We start from the raw sequence: 14804 nt of genomic DNA, 5'->3' as shown, positions 1-14804 counted from the left end.
TGCTGCATATCTTTAAACAACAAAATTGAAAAAGCCAAACTGCAACAGCAAAACTAAAGTCAATACTTAGAGTAAATCTTTTCAAACTCCAATTTCTATTTTCGATGCCTTCCAAAAATAGCTAAGAACTTGTGTCTTTGGGTCTCTGGGTGAGACCATCCCTTTTCCAGCACATGTTTCACATAGCCCTACATTGTAGGCAGCAAGCTTGGTATATTCAAAATTCTTCTTCTGAAAATGGCTTGTAGTAAGCAGTGATCTTGCAGTCTGTTAATTCTGTAGTTCAAAAAGTTATCAACAGCTACTGTCAGTTCCTTGCACTGACAGCTGCCCTGGGAGCTCTAGGTTCTTGGGCTTTTTTCTATCAGGGTTGTTGTTGATTTTTTATTTTTTTAATTTAAGTGTATGATGATTGATGGAAAATTTTAATTTAAGAGATATTAGATAACTGTCTTGAACCCAGTATCTTTTCTGCTGAATGACCTGAAAGGCAGAGGAGTTTACAATATTTGTATGGAAGGTAAGTGCATTCAGACTGAGGTCAGTGGCAGTAGTGAATCCTAGTGATCCAGAAACATCTGTTAAGATATTCTTCTCATTTTATTTTGGGGTATTTTACTTAAAGATCAGCAGCTCTAATAAGCCTTCATATACACAAGGAAAAAGATACTTTTTTTTCATGCAAGTATGAAACATATCAGCTGAAGTGCAAATGAACTCTCCAGAATCTGTGTGTTTTTTTAACAGTGCTGTTAAGGGCAGATGTGGGATTTCTTTGAGAGAGCCTACTTGAACTTCAATTTTTAATTCAAGAAGCAAAAATCTAGGAGGCAATTACTGGACTAGTCTGCTTTTGGCATTTCTTTGCTAAGTCATGTGGGTGCTGGCATTTTGATCTCTTCTGGGGTAGTCAGACTGGGCAGTTGAGAAGTTTTATCACAAAGAGACATTTTAAGATGATCCCTTAACTTTGCTTTCTGATTCTTGATAATTCAGTTTTACAAATTAACCTTGTTGGTTATCACTAGTGCCTTCCCTGAGACTGTCAGGCTGATGTAGTTCTCTAAATTAAGGCACCTTGTGCTCAGAAAATCACTATTTCTCATTTTTACACTTCACATCACCTGGTACTTGGCATACAAAACTGCTGTAAGTTTGTAGCTTGTCTCAGGATCTGGTTATCTGATTTTACAAGACCAGGTAGTTTATGGCAAGGGATGCTTCAGGTGCTCCCTTTCTGCAAGAAAAATGTCACTGACAGTGACCAGGAGGCTTTCACAACCTCCTCTCATTGCAATCTGCATAAATTTGCAGTGTGCATAAATTGTGCCCTTCTGTTTTGCTTTAGTCTGTGCAATCACAAGTGATTAAACACTGGTGCAAACAACCTTCCCAGATTTTGCTATTCCATCTCATTACAGAGCTTTTCCTTTTCAAATGCATGTCATTTCAAAACAGAGAGTGTTGCTTTCAGTGATGATTTTAGTCAGCTTTGCTTTTGTAGTTTGTCTTTCCCTGCATTCAGAGGTGAGCACAACAAGGTAGTGTAGGGAACTTGGAGTGGGAAGAGAAGAAAAGGCAGTGGAAGCTACACTATTTCTTTGATGTTTGTGCAGGGTCATGGCAGCGTTTAGATAGGAGCTGCACTGCTGAGGAGCAGGGAGCTGTCATCAACTTTGTCAGCTTCTGACCCCTGGATACCCCAACCTCACTTCTTGGATGCAGGGGAGAATCATGTCTTTTTAAAACACTCCTTTTTGTTTCATTGAAGTGGAACAATAAAAGAATAGAAGCAGGTATGTCTGAATGAACTCAGGATTTATGAGAAGAGGTTTGTGTTCTGGATGCCTCATCCTTTCAACACCTGCATCTGCTGCTTTTGTTTCAGATGGTTTCAGCAGGAAAACTAAGGACCTGGCACTGGGCTGAGCTGCCTGGAGCCTGCTGAGGAAGTCACTGCTAGCCTCTGAGCAAAGTCTTCTCTTCCTTGGATCCGTTCTTTGCATACATTGTATGTTATAGCTTAATTATATGTTCTGGGCTTCTTGCTGCTTACTTTTTAAGAGAACCATGAAACCTTTGTTCTGCTTTAACAAGGAAAACACAAAACCATTTGCAGCACTTCAGTATTTAAATACTCAGTAAGGTGCTAACAGTTCAGGTTGATTTGCAGCACGTCTCTCTTAAATGGAAGCAGCAGAGCTAAATGAGGCCAGTAATTTACCTTGTACCTCTGACACTCTTTAGGAATGAAGCAGGCCAAGATTTTTGGATGGGTTAGGTAGGTGTCTCTGCTATCAGACATGTTCCCCAGAGCATTCAGAAGAGACTGAACATTGACTTGTTGCAGGTAGCTTCCAGAAACTCGTTGCTTTTAAAGACCCCTCATATCAAATCTTCCAGTAGAATTGTGATCTTAAGACAAAAGTTGTATTTTGGTGTAGGAAATGCTCTAACCACAAGAGAGAGAATAATATTTTGTTATTAATAAGCAGTTATGCAGTTAGGAAAGAGCAGTGTAGTAGTTCAAGTGACTGACTTGCTGCTGAAATTGCTTGCTTGGACAGTTGGATGTAGGTTCTGGTGCAAGTCTCAAGTAATTCTGCAAGCTCTGTTTGAGCTCTATGCCCACCTGTCAGTCATATGCTTCCATCATGTGTTCACACCTCTCTGTTTTGGAAAAGAAATGCTGCTTCTGTTTAGGTGCACATGAACATCCAAATAGCCATTAATAAATGTTGAAACATAAGGAAGTTCATTATTATTAAACAGTGAAAATAAACCTAAATGAAAAAAGTTTCAATTTCACAATTATTGTGGCTGGCCCACACACAAATATTTTGGTTGTTTTTAAAATTGTATGTTCTCTTGGCTTGGTTTCCTTTGTCTTCTTCAACTGGCATACTACATTTATATATTTTTAAAATAAAAATTGTTTCTGAGCAGAACAGCAGTTGAAATGCTGTAGGCTGCCCCTCTTTGCCTTATGAATTTCACTTAATCTGATTTTGAAGTTCAAATTGGACTTGGACCAATCTCTAAGCTGCATCTTTAAGTCAGTTTACTATTACTCCTCCAAAAAAGTCCACTGCAGGTCTGAGCTGGAACTTACAGGTAACAGCCACTTCTGTGTCATTGCAGACAACAGAACTCTGCCATTTCCATATTGCTGCTACATACTATGCAGAGGAACTGCCTGTACATTGTGCTCTGTGCCAGCAGCCTGATAACACACTGCTTGCTTTTCATAGGGCTGCAAAAGGTCAGCAGTGTTCACATCATTTGCTCAAGATGAGTTGCTGCATTTCTCAAAGCTGTTCCTCCTCTGTTACCAGAGGCAGAGCACAGGTTTTACTGGTGGGCTGCAGGCTCTGCATGGAGACACTGGTGTCCAAGTGAGGAACATGAAGTTATTTATTGGCTAGTTCTTTTCCATGACAGTCATTTATAGATTGAGAATTTTTAGTCCACTTATAAAATATTTTTGTTTAAAAAGAAACCTGTGAGTACCTCTAGTCAAATTAGGTCTCTCTGCAAATTCCTCTTCTTTGCTATGTCTTCAGGCTTCTCTGTTGGACTCTCTACTCAAGGTCAGTGCTTACTCCACATCTTTTGCTCAAGATGAGTTGCTGCATTTCTCAAAGCCGTTCCTCCTCTGTTTTTACAGGCAGAGCTAAGGTGGGCTAAGGTGGTTGGGCTTGTAGGCTCTGAATGGAGGCACTGGTGTCCAAGTGAGGAGCATGAAGTTATTTATTGGCTAGTTCTTTTCCATGACAGAATGAGAATTTTTAGTCCACTTATAAAATATTTTTGTTCATAAAGAAACCTGTGAGTACCTGCAGCCAAATTAGCTCTCTCTGCAAATTCCTGTTCTTTGCTATGTCTTCAGGTTTCTCTGTTGGACTCTCTACTCAGGGTCTTTCAAGGTGATGTCCATAGCCTAGTGTCAGGACACCCTCATTGGCCTTTTATTACCTAAACCCTGTTGGATCATATCATATTATAGCACTTTTTTAGTTCTTTTGCAAGTAACAGTCTGATATTCAAGATAAGCTAAAAATTCAAGGATTTCTTTTGCTTTTAGAATGAGAATTTGTCAAGAGAAGGGATGTCATCCAACTCAAATTCTGCATGGCATCATCTGCCAAATTGCTTAGAACTTTGAATATTAGGTATCCATTTCATCAGCCTTCCTGTATAATTATGGCTCATTGATTTTATTTTAAGTACTAGACTGTAGATATAAAGTATATGCTTCCCCTTCTTGATTAAAACATACCCATCATTAAAAGCTACCTCTCTTCATCTTTGAACACAGTTTAATGACAGTTCTTTGGGTTCTTTGCAGGTCTTACCTAGCTGAGGATGTTCCATGCTAGATCACTTCTCTCCCTAACTTAGATGATGGCAGAGGTTTTGCAGAATAAAGCTAGATGAGGAGGAGATGTTGCTGAGGTGGCAATCATTTTACACTTAAGCACGTAACAGTTTATATTGCAAAATGTCAGGGTAGCTTCTCCCCCACCCTCATGTTTTGTTGATTGGTTGGCTTGTTGGTTTTTTTGTTGGGGGGGGGTCTAGGTGGAAAGATCTTTCATGTTAACTGGAAAAAAAAATGGAAAAAAGACTAGGAAGCCCCAGTTTTATGGGTTTGGGGGTTCTTTTGGTGGTTTGTTTTTTTTCTTCAACCTATTAAATTTTGTTCTGTGCTAGCTGAGCACTCAGCTTCTAGCACACAGGTTGTAAATGGCTGCAGCAGGAACAGCAGCTGCAGCTCTTGAAATGTGTGACAGATTGAATGGGTTCTGCAGCATCTCTGTGGCCAGCTGAACTGACTGTGGGTATCAGGTCTTTTCCTCTTCCTACCATATCTCCATCCTCCTGTCCATCATCAGAGACAGGTGAAGGAACTTCCCTTCACTTTGCAGCTGCTCCTGGTGAAAGTAAATAGGAAACAGATGAGATTCCTCCCCAGGTCACTCCAACATTTATTTCTTTTGGGCACATTGCCTTGAATTACATAATCATACTTTCTAGTCCCTGAATTGATAGGCTTGGCCAATGACTGAATCAAATGGAAAAGAAAGGATTATTTCCTATGAGTAATTGTAGGCTGTGTATCTATATACATATTAACTACACATAATAAAGTTGTTATAGGGATTTTAACTTGATCAAAGTACTTCTGAAATTCAGTTAATTTATTTTCACTCGTGGTTTCTCCAGGAAGCAGGGGAGTGTTAGTCCAGGGTCTCTGAGGCTGTATGGATAGCAGGGACTGCAGACTTCTGAAGAAACTGCTCAGTATGATTTCTCTAAGGTTTAATGTTGGAAACTTGTATGTGAATGTCTATATGTGTGCATACAGGTGTGCAGATCCCTTTATGGAAACACACATGAAGTGAGCCATGACCAGTCCTTATAGAGACTTCATTAAGCTGACAAAAGGCATGAATGACTGAAATTAATTTCCCTGTGTAAATGACTTAATTCCTTGCTTTAAGTTCTTTAAAAACAATAAGGTGTTTCCAAACGTCTGAGTGTATGGAATTTGTTATGGATTTAACTTATGACCTCACACAGCAGTTAAATCATACTTCTGTAGTTCTGGAAAACTGAGATTTCTGGAAAAAAAAATTATAGTGTTATATATATAACGTGTATATGGTTTCATGTTGTATTATAATAATAACTAGATTGTTTCAGGCTTAGGAGCAATTGAAAAATCTCAGAAGAATTAATAAAATCATTGTGCATGATAGGAACACATTTTTCCTCTTGCTTTTACCTCTTCATCCATACAACCAGGAATTACCCGTGTTTTATTTAGGGGGTGATAAATAATTTCAATATATTTTTAATTAGAGTGTGTGTTTAAAGTACAAAAAAAAGGACTTTCCATTTCCCAGATAAAAGCATAATTCTTACTAAAAAATTCACTGTCATGAATAAAATGCTAACCCAGATGTCTGCAAAGTAGCACTGAGCCTGATTCTGCAGGTTTCTGTGTGAATAGTGAGTTCCCTTGATCTTTCTGTTCCCAAATTCTTGTTTAAAAACAAAACAACAGAACAGAACACCAGCATCTTTTCATTCTGTCTCATTATCTTATTTACTAAGTGAGTCTGAGGCTGAAGTGTGTACTGTGAGCTTTGAGAAGTGTTCCTAGAATATATGAGGAGTTATGTTTTGAGAACTGAGTGGCTATTATTTCAAATACACCATTTTGAACTAGTAAATGCAATGTGGATTTTTGCTGGACCACTTTTTAAAGGAAAGGTTGGTTGGTTGGTTTTAAAATATTAACATTGTAAGGTCAGGGTTTCCTGAGGAAAAGCCATCTGGGAAATGTCATATTTGACAGTTCTGCAAACATGCTTGAAAATTACAATTTCAATTCATGAAAATAAATGTTACAAGGTCAAAATACAGCTTAGAACTTTTTTTCTGAAAGATCAGTAAAATTGAGAAAACATTTATTACTGTTTCAATTTGGGCTCATATGTCAGTAGTTAATTCAAAGAAAGTTAAGCTTTGTTCTAAGGTCTGTGTAGAGTCAAAGTCAATTTTTTTCCTCCTATTTTCATTCTGTCTTTTCTACCTAATGGTGCATTTTCAGTGGTCAGTCATTAAGCACCAACTTGATTGAAGTTGGTTTGATTTTAGCCCTGTGTTCTTTATGTATTCTTGGTTTGTTTCACTCTGATTCTCTTCTTTTCCTTCTTTCTTTTTTCCCTTTTAGACGCAGGGTGCTTGCAATATCTGATGGGATTGAACACATTGGGAATCTCCGCTGGGAGCTGGCACTGTGCCTCCTTGCTGCTTGGACTATCTGCTATTTTTGCATTTGGAAAGGGACAAAGTCTACTGGAAAGGTGAGGTTAACATTCTGTGTGTGTGTGTCAGCTGTACTACGACTCCCTTGTGCTCCAGGCTTGTGTTGTCATTCCAGTTTCTGCCCCTCAGAGTGGCAGAATTTCACACCCATCTTTCATTGCTGTAAGCAGCTATACTGGGGGTCTACAAATTGCAATACTAGGTAATTAAGAACCAGCCATAATTTGCATTGTTTTGATTCCTTTTAGTTTTCATTATATAGTCCTTCCCTAGTTCTGTTGGAAGAGCCTGGTTGGTTTTGGTTTGGTTTTGTTAATTCAGAATTGTTGATTCTGTGCTTGAGGTATCCAATGTGACAGGAGTTGAAACTCTCAGTGACACAAGTTTATTACTCACAGAAGTAGAGAGAATGAGAAGTATAGCCATCCTCTGAGCTGCAGATGCAAACAAATGAAAGCAGAAATTCCAAAGCAGCTATAAAAAAAGAGAAAAAGACCTGAAGATGGATATATTAGGGAGAAAAAGGTGAAGTACTCTTGTAACTGTTGGAGTGAATGCCATTCCATACTGGATACCCAACTGAGAGACACTGCTTCCTAGTCTAGGAGGGTCATAGCATGATGGAGTGGATAGAGGGCATAGTTCTGAGATATTAAACAACGGAACAGTGAGGGGAAAAGTGACAGAGGTCTCTAAGGGTGATCTAAAAAAAAGCACTGGTTTTTCATGTTGGAAACAAAGAATACCAGGAAAAAAATTGGTCAACTGGAACACTTTGTGCATTTAATTTTCAAATACTTACTATTTAGTTAGGAAGAGTAGTTGGATTTTTATTTTTTTTGGTTTAGTAGCCTAAATCTTTAAATTAAATGTTTGAAATGTAGAGTGGGTTTATTTTTCTTTTAATTTAGAAAATGTCAGAGTGAAATTTTTCAGCTTCCTCAACCACCCATGTCCTTATTCCTATCAAAATTTTGGCTGAAATTCCTTTCTGAGTTTCTGTGTTCTGTCTGTGTTTGCCAATTGTCAGTCAGTCTGGTCCTGCATTTCTCACCTAAGTATTTGCACACACAGCCCTACTTGTATCAAGTCACTGCAGGAAAGACTGTGTAAAGCTGCATATAGGCATGAATAGTTCAGAGAGAGAAAAGAAGCCTGAAGAGAAAAACACGGAGAAGCAAAGGTGATACAAGGGAAATGACAAACTAAGTGTCCACATGTCTCTGAAGCCTGAGCTCCAGGGACGTACAAAAGTGGTTTAGAGTTGTCTGAGCAGCTGCATCTGGCAGTGAAGAAATGAATCTGAGCAAAACTATTTTTCTTTTTTCTGTCAGAAGGAACTTCTGAAAATGGAGCTCTATTCTACCATGGTATAATCTGACCCAAGGGTGGAGGAGAAGACATGTACTGTGAATGCACATGCATGCATGCATGCAAGGCTGTGCAAAACTCTGCTGTACATAAGATAAATAGCACTGGTAGAAATAGCTTGCTGATAAGGACAGGCTGTAGTGATTTTGGAAAGGATATATTTTGCATTTCTGTGGCTGACATTCAAATGTTTATCATTCCTCATATACAAATCACATGAGATTCCTTCAATGACACCATTTCCCCAGAAATAGATCTTACACTTCAGAAGTTACGAAACTGAGACTGACCCAGGTTACCTCTCTTTTTCTTTGGCTTCTTTCTTTTTTCCCTGATAGCTTAGCTAAAACTTCAGCTTACTGGTAGGTGGAATAAATTTCATTTGATTGATCTCTGTGTGATTTTGATACCCACTGTTTTGATGAGGTTAAGTGAAGCAGCCTGAGAAAGAGCCATGTCTTGCCCAGTTGAAATGGAGTGATATGCTTTACATCTAAGCAGAAATAACTAGCAGTCTTGCAACAGAATTGCAAAGAAAAATCAGCTTTGTAAGTCCAAAGCATGAAAAAAAAAAAATCATGTTCCAGTAACAAGTAGGCTCATCATATCTTTACACACTTAGTCTGGTTTGCCATGAGCAGCAGTTGTGACTTCCAAAATAATGAGGAATCAGACTGGTAGGTTTCTGTGTTCCTCAGGAGGCAGATTCAGCAGTCTGCCTGTGCAGAGGGTCCATTGCTTCCCAAGAAACATGCAGGAAAGATCTGTCATAGCCAGTATTGATCATGTCTTTTTCCAGTTTGGTTCCTCTCATTAGTAAGGAAAGCTTTTTACTAGATGAATGTGTGACACTGCAGTTTGTTTTCACTGATGCAGTTTTTCCCCTGGACATAAGTTCCCTTTTTAGACATATTTAAGAAATTTAATATTCTTACACTTGGGATTTATTGCAGCCAAAGCCATGGGATGTCTGTGCCATCTCACCATTTTCCCAGACCAGCTAAACAAGGGCACAGCAGTGAGGTGTTCTGGGTTCTACAAAGGAATGAAATGCTCTGAAATACAGGTGACAAAGCAGTCTTCTGGACTGCTCTTTCAATTTCTGATATATTGGTGTTTTAAAAGTTTATATTTAAGTTCATCCAGTTGTAGTCCTTCACACCAGATTGAGTTGATTATGTACTCATTTCCAGAAAGAGTTCAAAATTGACTGCTAGATTTTATCATGATATTAACTGTTTTTAGGCTGGCCTGTTATATTTGCTATATACATTAATTTGATTGAGTAATTTAAATGAAATAACACATCCACTCAAAACAGAAAACTTCTTAAACTTTTATTCCCTTTGGAAATACTCAAAAAAAAAAAAAAAAAAAAAAAGTGTCTGTGGGACAGAAAAGCCAGCTAGGAAAAGGGAAACAGGAGGCAGAATGGAGAAGGGGAGCATGAGACTTCACCATCTTCGTGTGGCTGTGTTCTGTGAAATATTCAAGAGCCTGGTTTACTCTTTTCCTCTTTTTTCTCTGCATCCTAATGCATGGTGAAAAAAAATCCAAGCCTTAAAAGCTGTTAAAAAAAAAAAACAAAACAGCCCATAGTTCTGTACCTAGCACTGCCACAGAACTCATCTACTCAGACTGTGAATATTTAAAGATATTAAATATATTAAATCTAACAAAGTTTAGCTCCAAATGAAGTGCTTGGGATGCTGTGTTTCAAACTTTTCCATTACTGTTCTTGAAAGTCATCACTTTCTCACAGCAGTTTGGAGTTTTCCATTCCAGCAGATCTGTAATATCAAAATAATTCTGGGTGGTTCTGGCAGTTTCCAGGAGAAACATATTTGTGCCTTTCCTGAGGTTCTTACCATTAATTACCCAGGTATTTTGTATGCTAGCTTTCACATTTAAGGTGCTGTATATATACTAAATCTTTGAATGAGAAACTGAAAAACAAAAGGAGAGAATATGAAGGGGTAATGTTATAATGTTAAGCTTACATTGCAGCTAGCTGAGCTCAGTAATACATGATATCCATCTGAAGCAGAAGTATTTTCAGTAGCTGGCCTTACGAGTTTAAGAGAGAAGGTAAAAATGATGTAGAAGGCTGAAGATAATTTCCTAAACATTTAAATTATCATTCTAGACTCTGATCATTAGATTGTGGTTTAGTATCTTATTTCTGTAAAACATTTTTGGTTACTAGTAGTGACAGTTTTTAGTTTTTCTCTATGTATAGATCTCCATAGTTGCTGAGTCCTGCTAATTATTGATCTTCATACAGCATTCTTGAGATCTTCAGCTCCAAGGAAAATTGGGTTTAGTCTGGGAAACATTTAGTAAAAACCAAACCAACCAAACCCCACAAAACCCCCAAATAAAGAGGAAAACCAACATCTTGAACTTCCAGGTTGGGATTTGTCATTTTATGACTCGACATAAAGCATTTTCTGACATGCAGTGTTCAGAGTATCATTGTGTCCCCTCAACGTTTTTGTATTAGCACACAACTGTGTTCTTCTGACACTTCTTAAACTGCTTCAGGATCATCTGGAAGAGGGAAAAATCTTGTAAGAGATTTTCAGATTTTCTTCAGATTTCCCTGTAATTTATGTATCACACATGCAGGCGTAAGTCCTCACTGAATACTGTTCTGTCTGATTCCAACTCCTGAAGCTTCTGATTCTTTCCTACTCTTTGTGTTAAGTTCCTTGAAGTTCAACATAGTCCTGCTCTTAGAGTGTGTTAACTTTGTGCTGTCTCTCCACGTAATATACTATAAAACTACAACAAAAAGAGAGGCTACTAAAAATAGAGTGTGATACTAAAAGGTAAGGTCAGGAGCACTGTCCTGCCTTAAGAACATGCAGAAATCCTCAACTCTTCCTCTCATCTACAAAACAGACCCAGAACCAAGAGACTTACCCCGCATTAAAAAGCTTCCATTTCCATGTTGCTCTAGAACAAATTGTCTGGTGCTCCAGATCATAATCAACTTTGAAAATATCTTATACAGTGTTAACAATCCTTGACTTGAAAATCGCTTAGCACTTGCTACTCCTTTTCACTCTGTAGCTGTTCTTAAGCCTAGAACAAAAGAACACTGATGAAAGCTATTGCTGTGCTCTCCTTGGTTTAAGTGCTACACAAGGGAAAGCACTGATCTGTACATCCATGATCTATACATCCATGATCTATACATATATCTACTCTACACATCCATGAGTTGTCTAAGATGCTTGATTAAATTCTCCTGCAAATATAAATCTAAAATAATAGATTATCACACACTATCTCCTCATGAAACCTTTATGTCCCTTCTCCTAACTTATTACTGGATAGCCTCATATTGTTCACTGCCTATCTAAAAAGGATACTATTTGGTTAAGAAATCAATTTTGGTTAAGAAATCATCATATTAAACTCTTATAAGTGACCTTGCAAGTTTATTGGTGATGTAGTTTATTGTATATGAACATAAAACTATGAGTGGTTTTATTTACTTGCCACATTCCTTATTCAATTAGTTCCTTTTCTACCATGACATCATTGAAAAAGCTGTGAAAAGCTTAGCAAAGCAGAGAAATTTCTTATCTCAGAGGAGTGTAAGTGATGCCATAATTTATTATTTTACTCTGACACTAGTGATTTTTTAATTCTTCCTCTTTCTCTATGTAGTGTTTTGGCTGGTAATGGTTTCTGTAGTTTTCTTCTTAGTGGTTCTGCTGGGAGCTTTTCTCATTCTAAACCTTGTGTTTGGCAAACCTGGTTATACTCTGTGTGAGCTTCCAGATTTTGTTAAGGTTTGAGAGGTTTGAGGAAGCTCTTTATAGCTGTGGTCAACATAAGGGTTTTCATCTGGATTTTGTAACTGGCTGGCTGTTGTCCTTCCCAGTGCTGCACTGTTCCTTCCTTCCTTAGTCCCACTGATCAGTTGCCTTTGCTGAGCTCAGTGCAGTGAGGGGCCATTTGAGTGTAAATTGTCAGATTTTATTAAAGTCCATATTAATCCTGTGTGTCAGTAGAAAAGAGCTGAGAGAAAACAGTAAAGTGCAGCCTGCTTGTCTGGGCCATCCTGACACAGACCTGTTAACAATAATAGAAAAATAGCTTGGCTTTGATATTATTCTTCATCTGTGAAAGTAATGGGCAGGAAAAAAAATCACTGAAATCCATCTGACCATTTATAATGAATGAATAAAGATGGCCAAATAAATGTGCTAAAATAAACTCAATTAGCATCCACGTTTTAACCATGTCTAACTGCAGGTGTAAAGCTCTGCTTTTCCCCTCTACTCTTCACTCCAAGTTACAATTCTGATAGGCCTGAGAAACAGACATCTGAGTTGTTGAGGGTGTATTCCAACAAATTAAACTCCTTGTTTTGTATTCCTAGAAAAAATAAGGTCGCAACTGTAGTTAAATTTTGGTTCTATTTTTCATTTTTCTCACCCGAGTGGAACTCCAAACTTTGTGTGAACAGCTTGAAATCCAAATGTAAGCTGCCAGGCTCTGCCTGGCTGTGTGTAGTGTTGTCTCTCACTACTGAACTCTCCACACACACACACCCTTATCTCTCTTTATAGTCATACCCCCTTCTCCACCTGCATTTGCAGGAGTGGGGAGTGTAGGATGATTTATGGCTGTTTCACTCTTCATCTCCCCAGGTAACTTTACTCTCCAGGCTGGAGACAATAGAGAGCACACAAATAGTAAATTATTTTTCACCTTCCTCCCCAGCCCTCCAAGTCATATTTCTTTCTGTATTGTGGATGATTTATACAACTCTGGAATAGTTGAAATGTTTTCAGTTTTATGTGGTCAGTACTCAGAACTTCCAAATTTGAAGATTTTTCCACTTTTTTTTTTTTTCTCAAGCCTTAGATTTTGCAAATCATGTGCCAAGCAAGACAAGAGGGCAGGGTCTCAAGTTGTGCCAGGGGAGGTTTAGGTTGGAGATGAGAAAGAATTTCTTTCTGGAGAGGGTGATCAGGCATTGGAATGGGCTGCCCAGGGAAGTAGTGGATTCTCCGTGTCTGGAGATCTTTCCAAAGAGCCTGGATGTGGCACTGAGTGCCATGGGCTGGGAACTGCAGCAGGAGTGGATCAAGGGTTGGACTTGATGAGCTCTGAGGTCCCTTCCAACCCAGCTGATTCTGTGATTCTATAAGGCCACTGCTGCTAGAATGTGTCCCCATGGAAAATGACTGACCCCAGAACTTCCCAGCACAAGGAGGGCCAGCAGCAGCTTGCTGGAGCTGGCCTGTTTGGGTGCAGACCTCTTTTCTGATGCTAGAAAGGGCCATGGGTTGATCTTGTTTCTTTGTCCTCGGGTTTCTGCTTGGTACCTCTGGAGCTTTCTTGTGTCTCTTGCATTGCACACCTGTGTAAGACCTGGTTTGTCACCCCAGAGCAATTGGTTTTTTAGCTTTGTGTGCAGGGCTGTTCTAGTTCTGGGGTAAGCCACAATGCACTGAATTTGAGCCTTGCTTTAGTGGCTTTGAAATAGGTTCTCACACTATGGGTAGACCTGGATAGTGCTTCTGTCTGGATATCATTTTGTCTTAAGAGAGGATGCAGTTTTACCTCTCTTCCTCTGCAGGACTTCTGTGTTCATGTCTGAGTACCTTCTCATCTACAGTTGTGCAAAAAGGAGGGCACGTGGGCCTAAGCAAAGGAAAAGAGTTGAAAAGAGTGAATAATATCTGGAGGAGAAAGATAATTTGGTCTGTCAAGACTAATGCATGAAAGAAGTGGAAAACCTTCTAGGATTAGGATGTTCCTTTTCCTTGAGGTCATAACCAGCAAGTCATTCCAAGGTCTCCAGTCTGCTTGAGGACCCCAATTTCAGAGATGAACTTTCCATACCTTTTACCCATCATTTTCTCAGCCCTCCTATCAGGAGTTAAGCCTTGCTTGCCAGCAGTTAAGACTGTCAGTAGTCCCAAAGAAAATTTATTTCTCAATAGCAGGCCATGTAAAGACCTTAATGGATTCAATGAAGCAGAAAGAAAGAGTAAAAGGACAGAAGAAAAAAATAAGATGTGTGGAATAAAAAAAAAAAAAAAAAAAAAAAAAAGAACTGGGGCCCATTGTAGGAGACCAGGAAAAGGAACTAGGCAGCAATGATTGTATCTCCTGAAGTGTCTTTTGTTTTACCCTGAAGTAAGAGCAAAGAATGGCCCTTCATGGAGAGGCTTTAACACTCTGCCCAAGACTGATCTCTGTATTCAAAGGGGGAAAGTAGAACATTCATGAGATGCATGCAGAGTTCCTGCTACCCTCCTCCTCTCTGTGAGGTTTTAAAACAGCTCCTGCAATAGTTTTTCAGTCTCCTGTGCACTGAGCATTTAAGGACACCTCAGATTGGGTAGAAAAGAAATTTTTTTTGCCTCGCTGACTGATTTTTCCAGCCTTCTGTTTGACAGCTGGGAAAAGCATGAAATAGTAAAGTTAAATCAGACTCACATCGTTTGGATTTCATACCTTAACAGCAGAGATCCACTTTTATATGAATACTTCCTTAGGCTGGATCTTAGCCCTGGTCCCCAGCCCGAGCAAGTCAGCAGTGTGTGTTCTGGGGCACTGAAGGACAG

General features: G+C 38.9%; 1 protein-coding gene across 1 annotated transcript in view; it reads left to right on the top strand.

Moving 5' to 3' along the window:
- Positions 1 to 14804, top strand: part of SLC6A11 (solute carrier family 6 member 11) — an 89615-nt gene that overhangs the window by 17649 nt on the left and 57162 nt on the right. The window contains exon 5 of the mRNA XM_008506208.2: positions 6743 to 6875. Coding sequence (XP_008504430.1) covers positions 6743 to 6875 — 133 coding nt within the window. The remainder of the gene's footprint in view (positions 1 to 6742; positions 6876 to 14804) is intronic.

This window comes from Calypte anna, chromosome 12, assembly GCF_003957555.1.
Source record: "Calypte anna isolate BGI_N300 chromosome 12, bCalAnn1_v1.p, whole genome shotgun sequence".
NCBI classification, from domain to species: Eukaryota; Metazoa; Chordata; class Aves; order Apodiformes; family Trochilidae; genus Calypte; species Calypte anna.
Note: the sequence above shows the minus strand (reverse complement) of the source record. Positions and strands in the feature narration are given on the sequence as shown.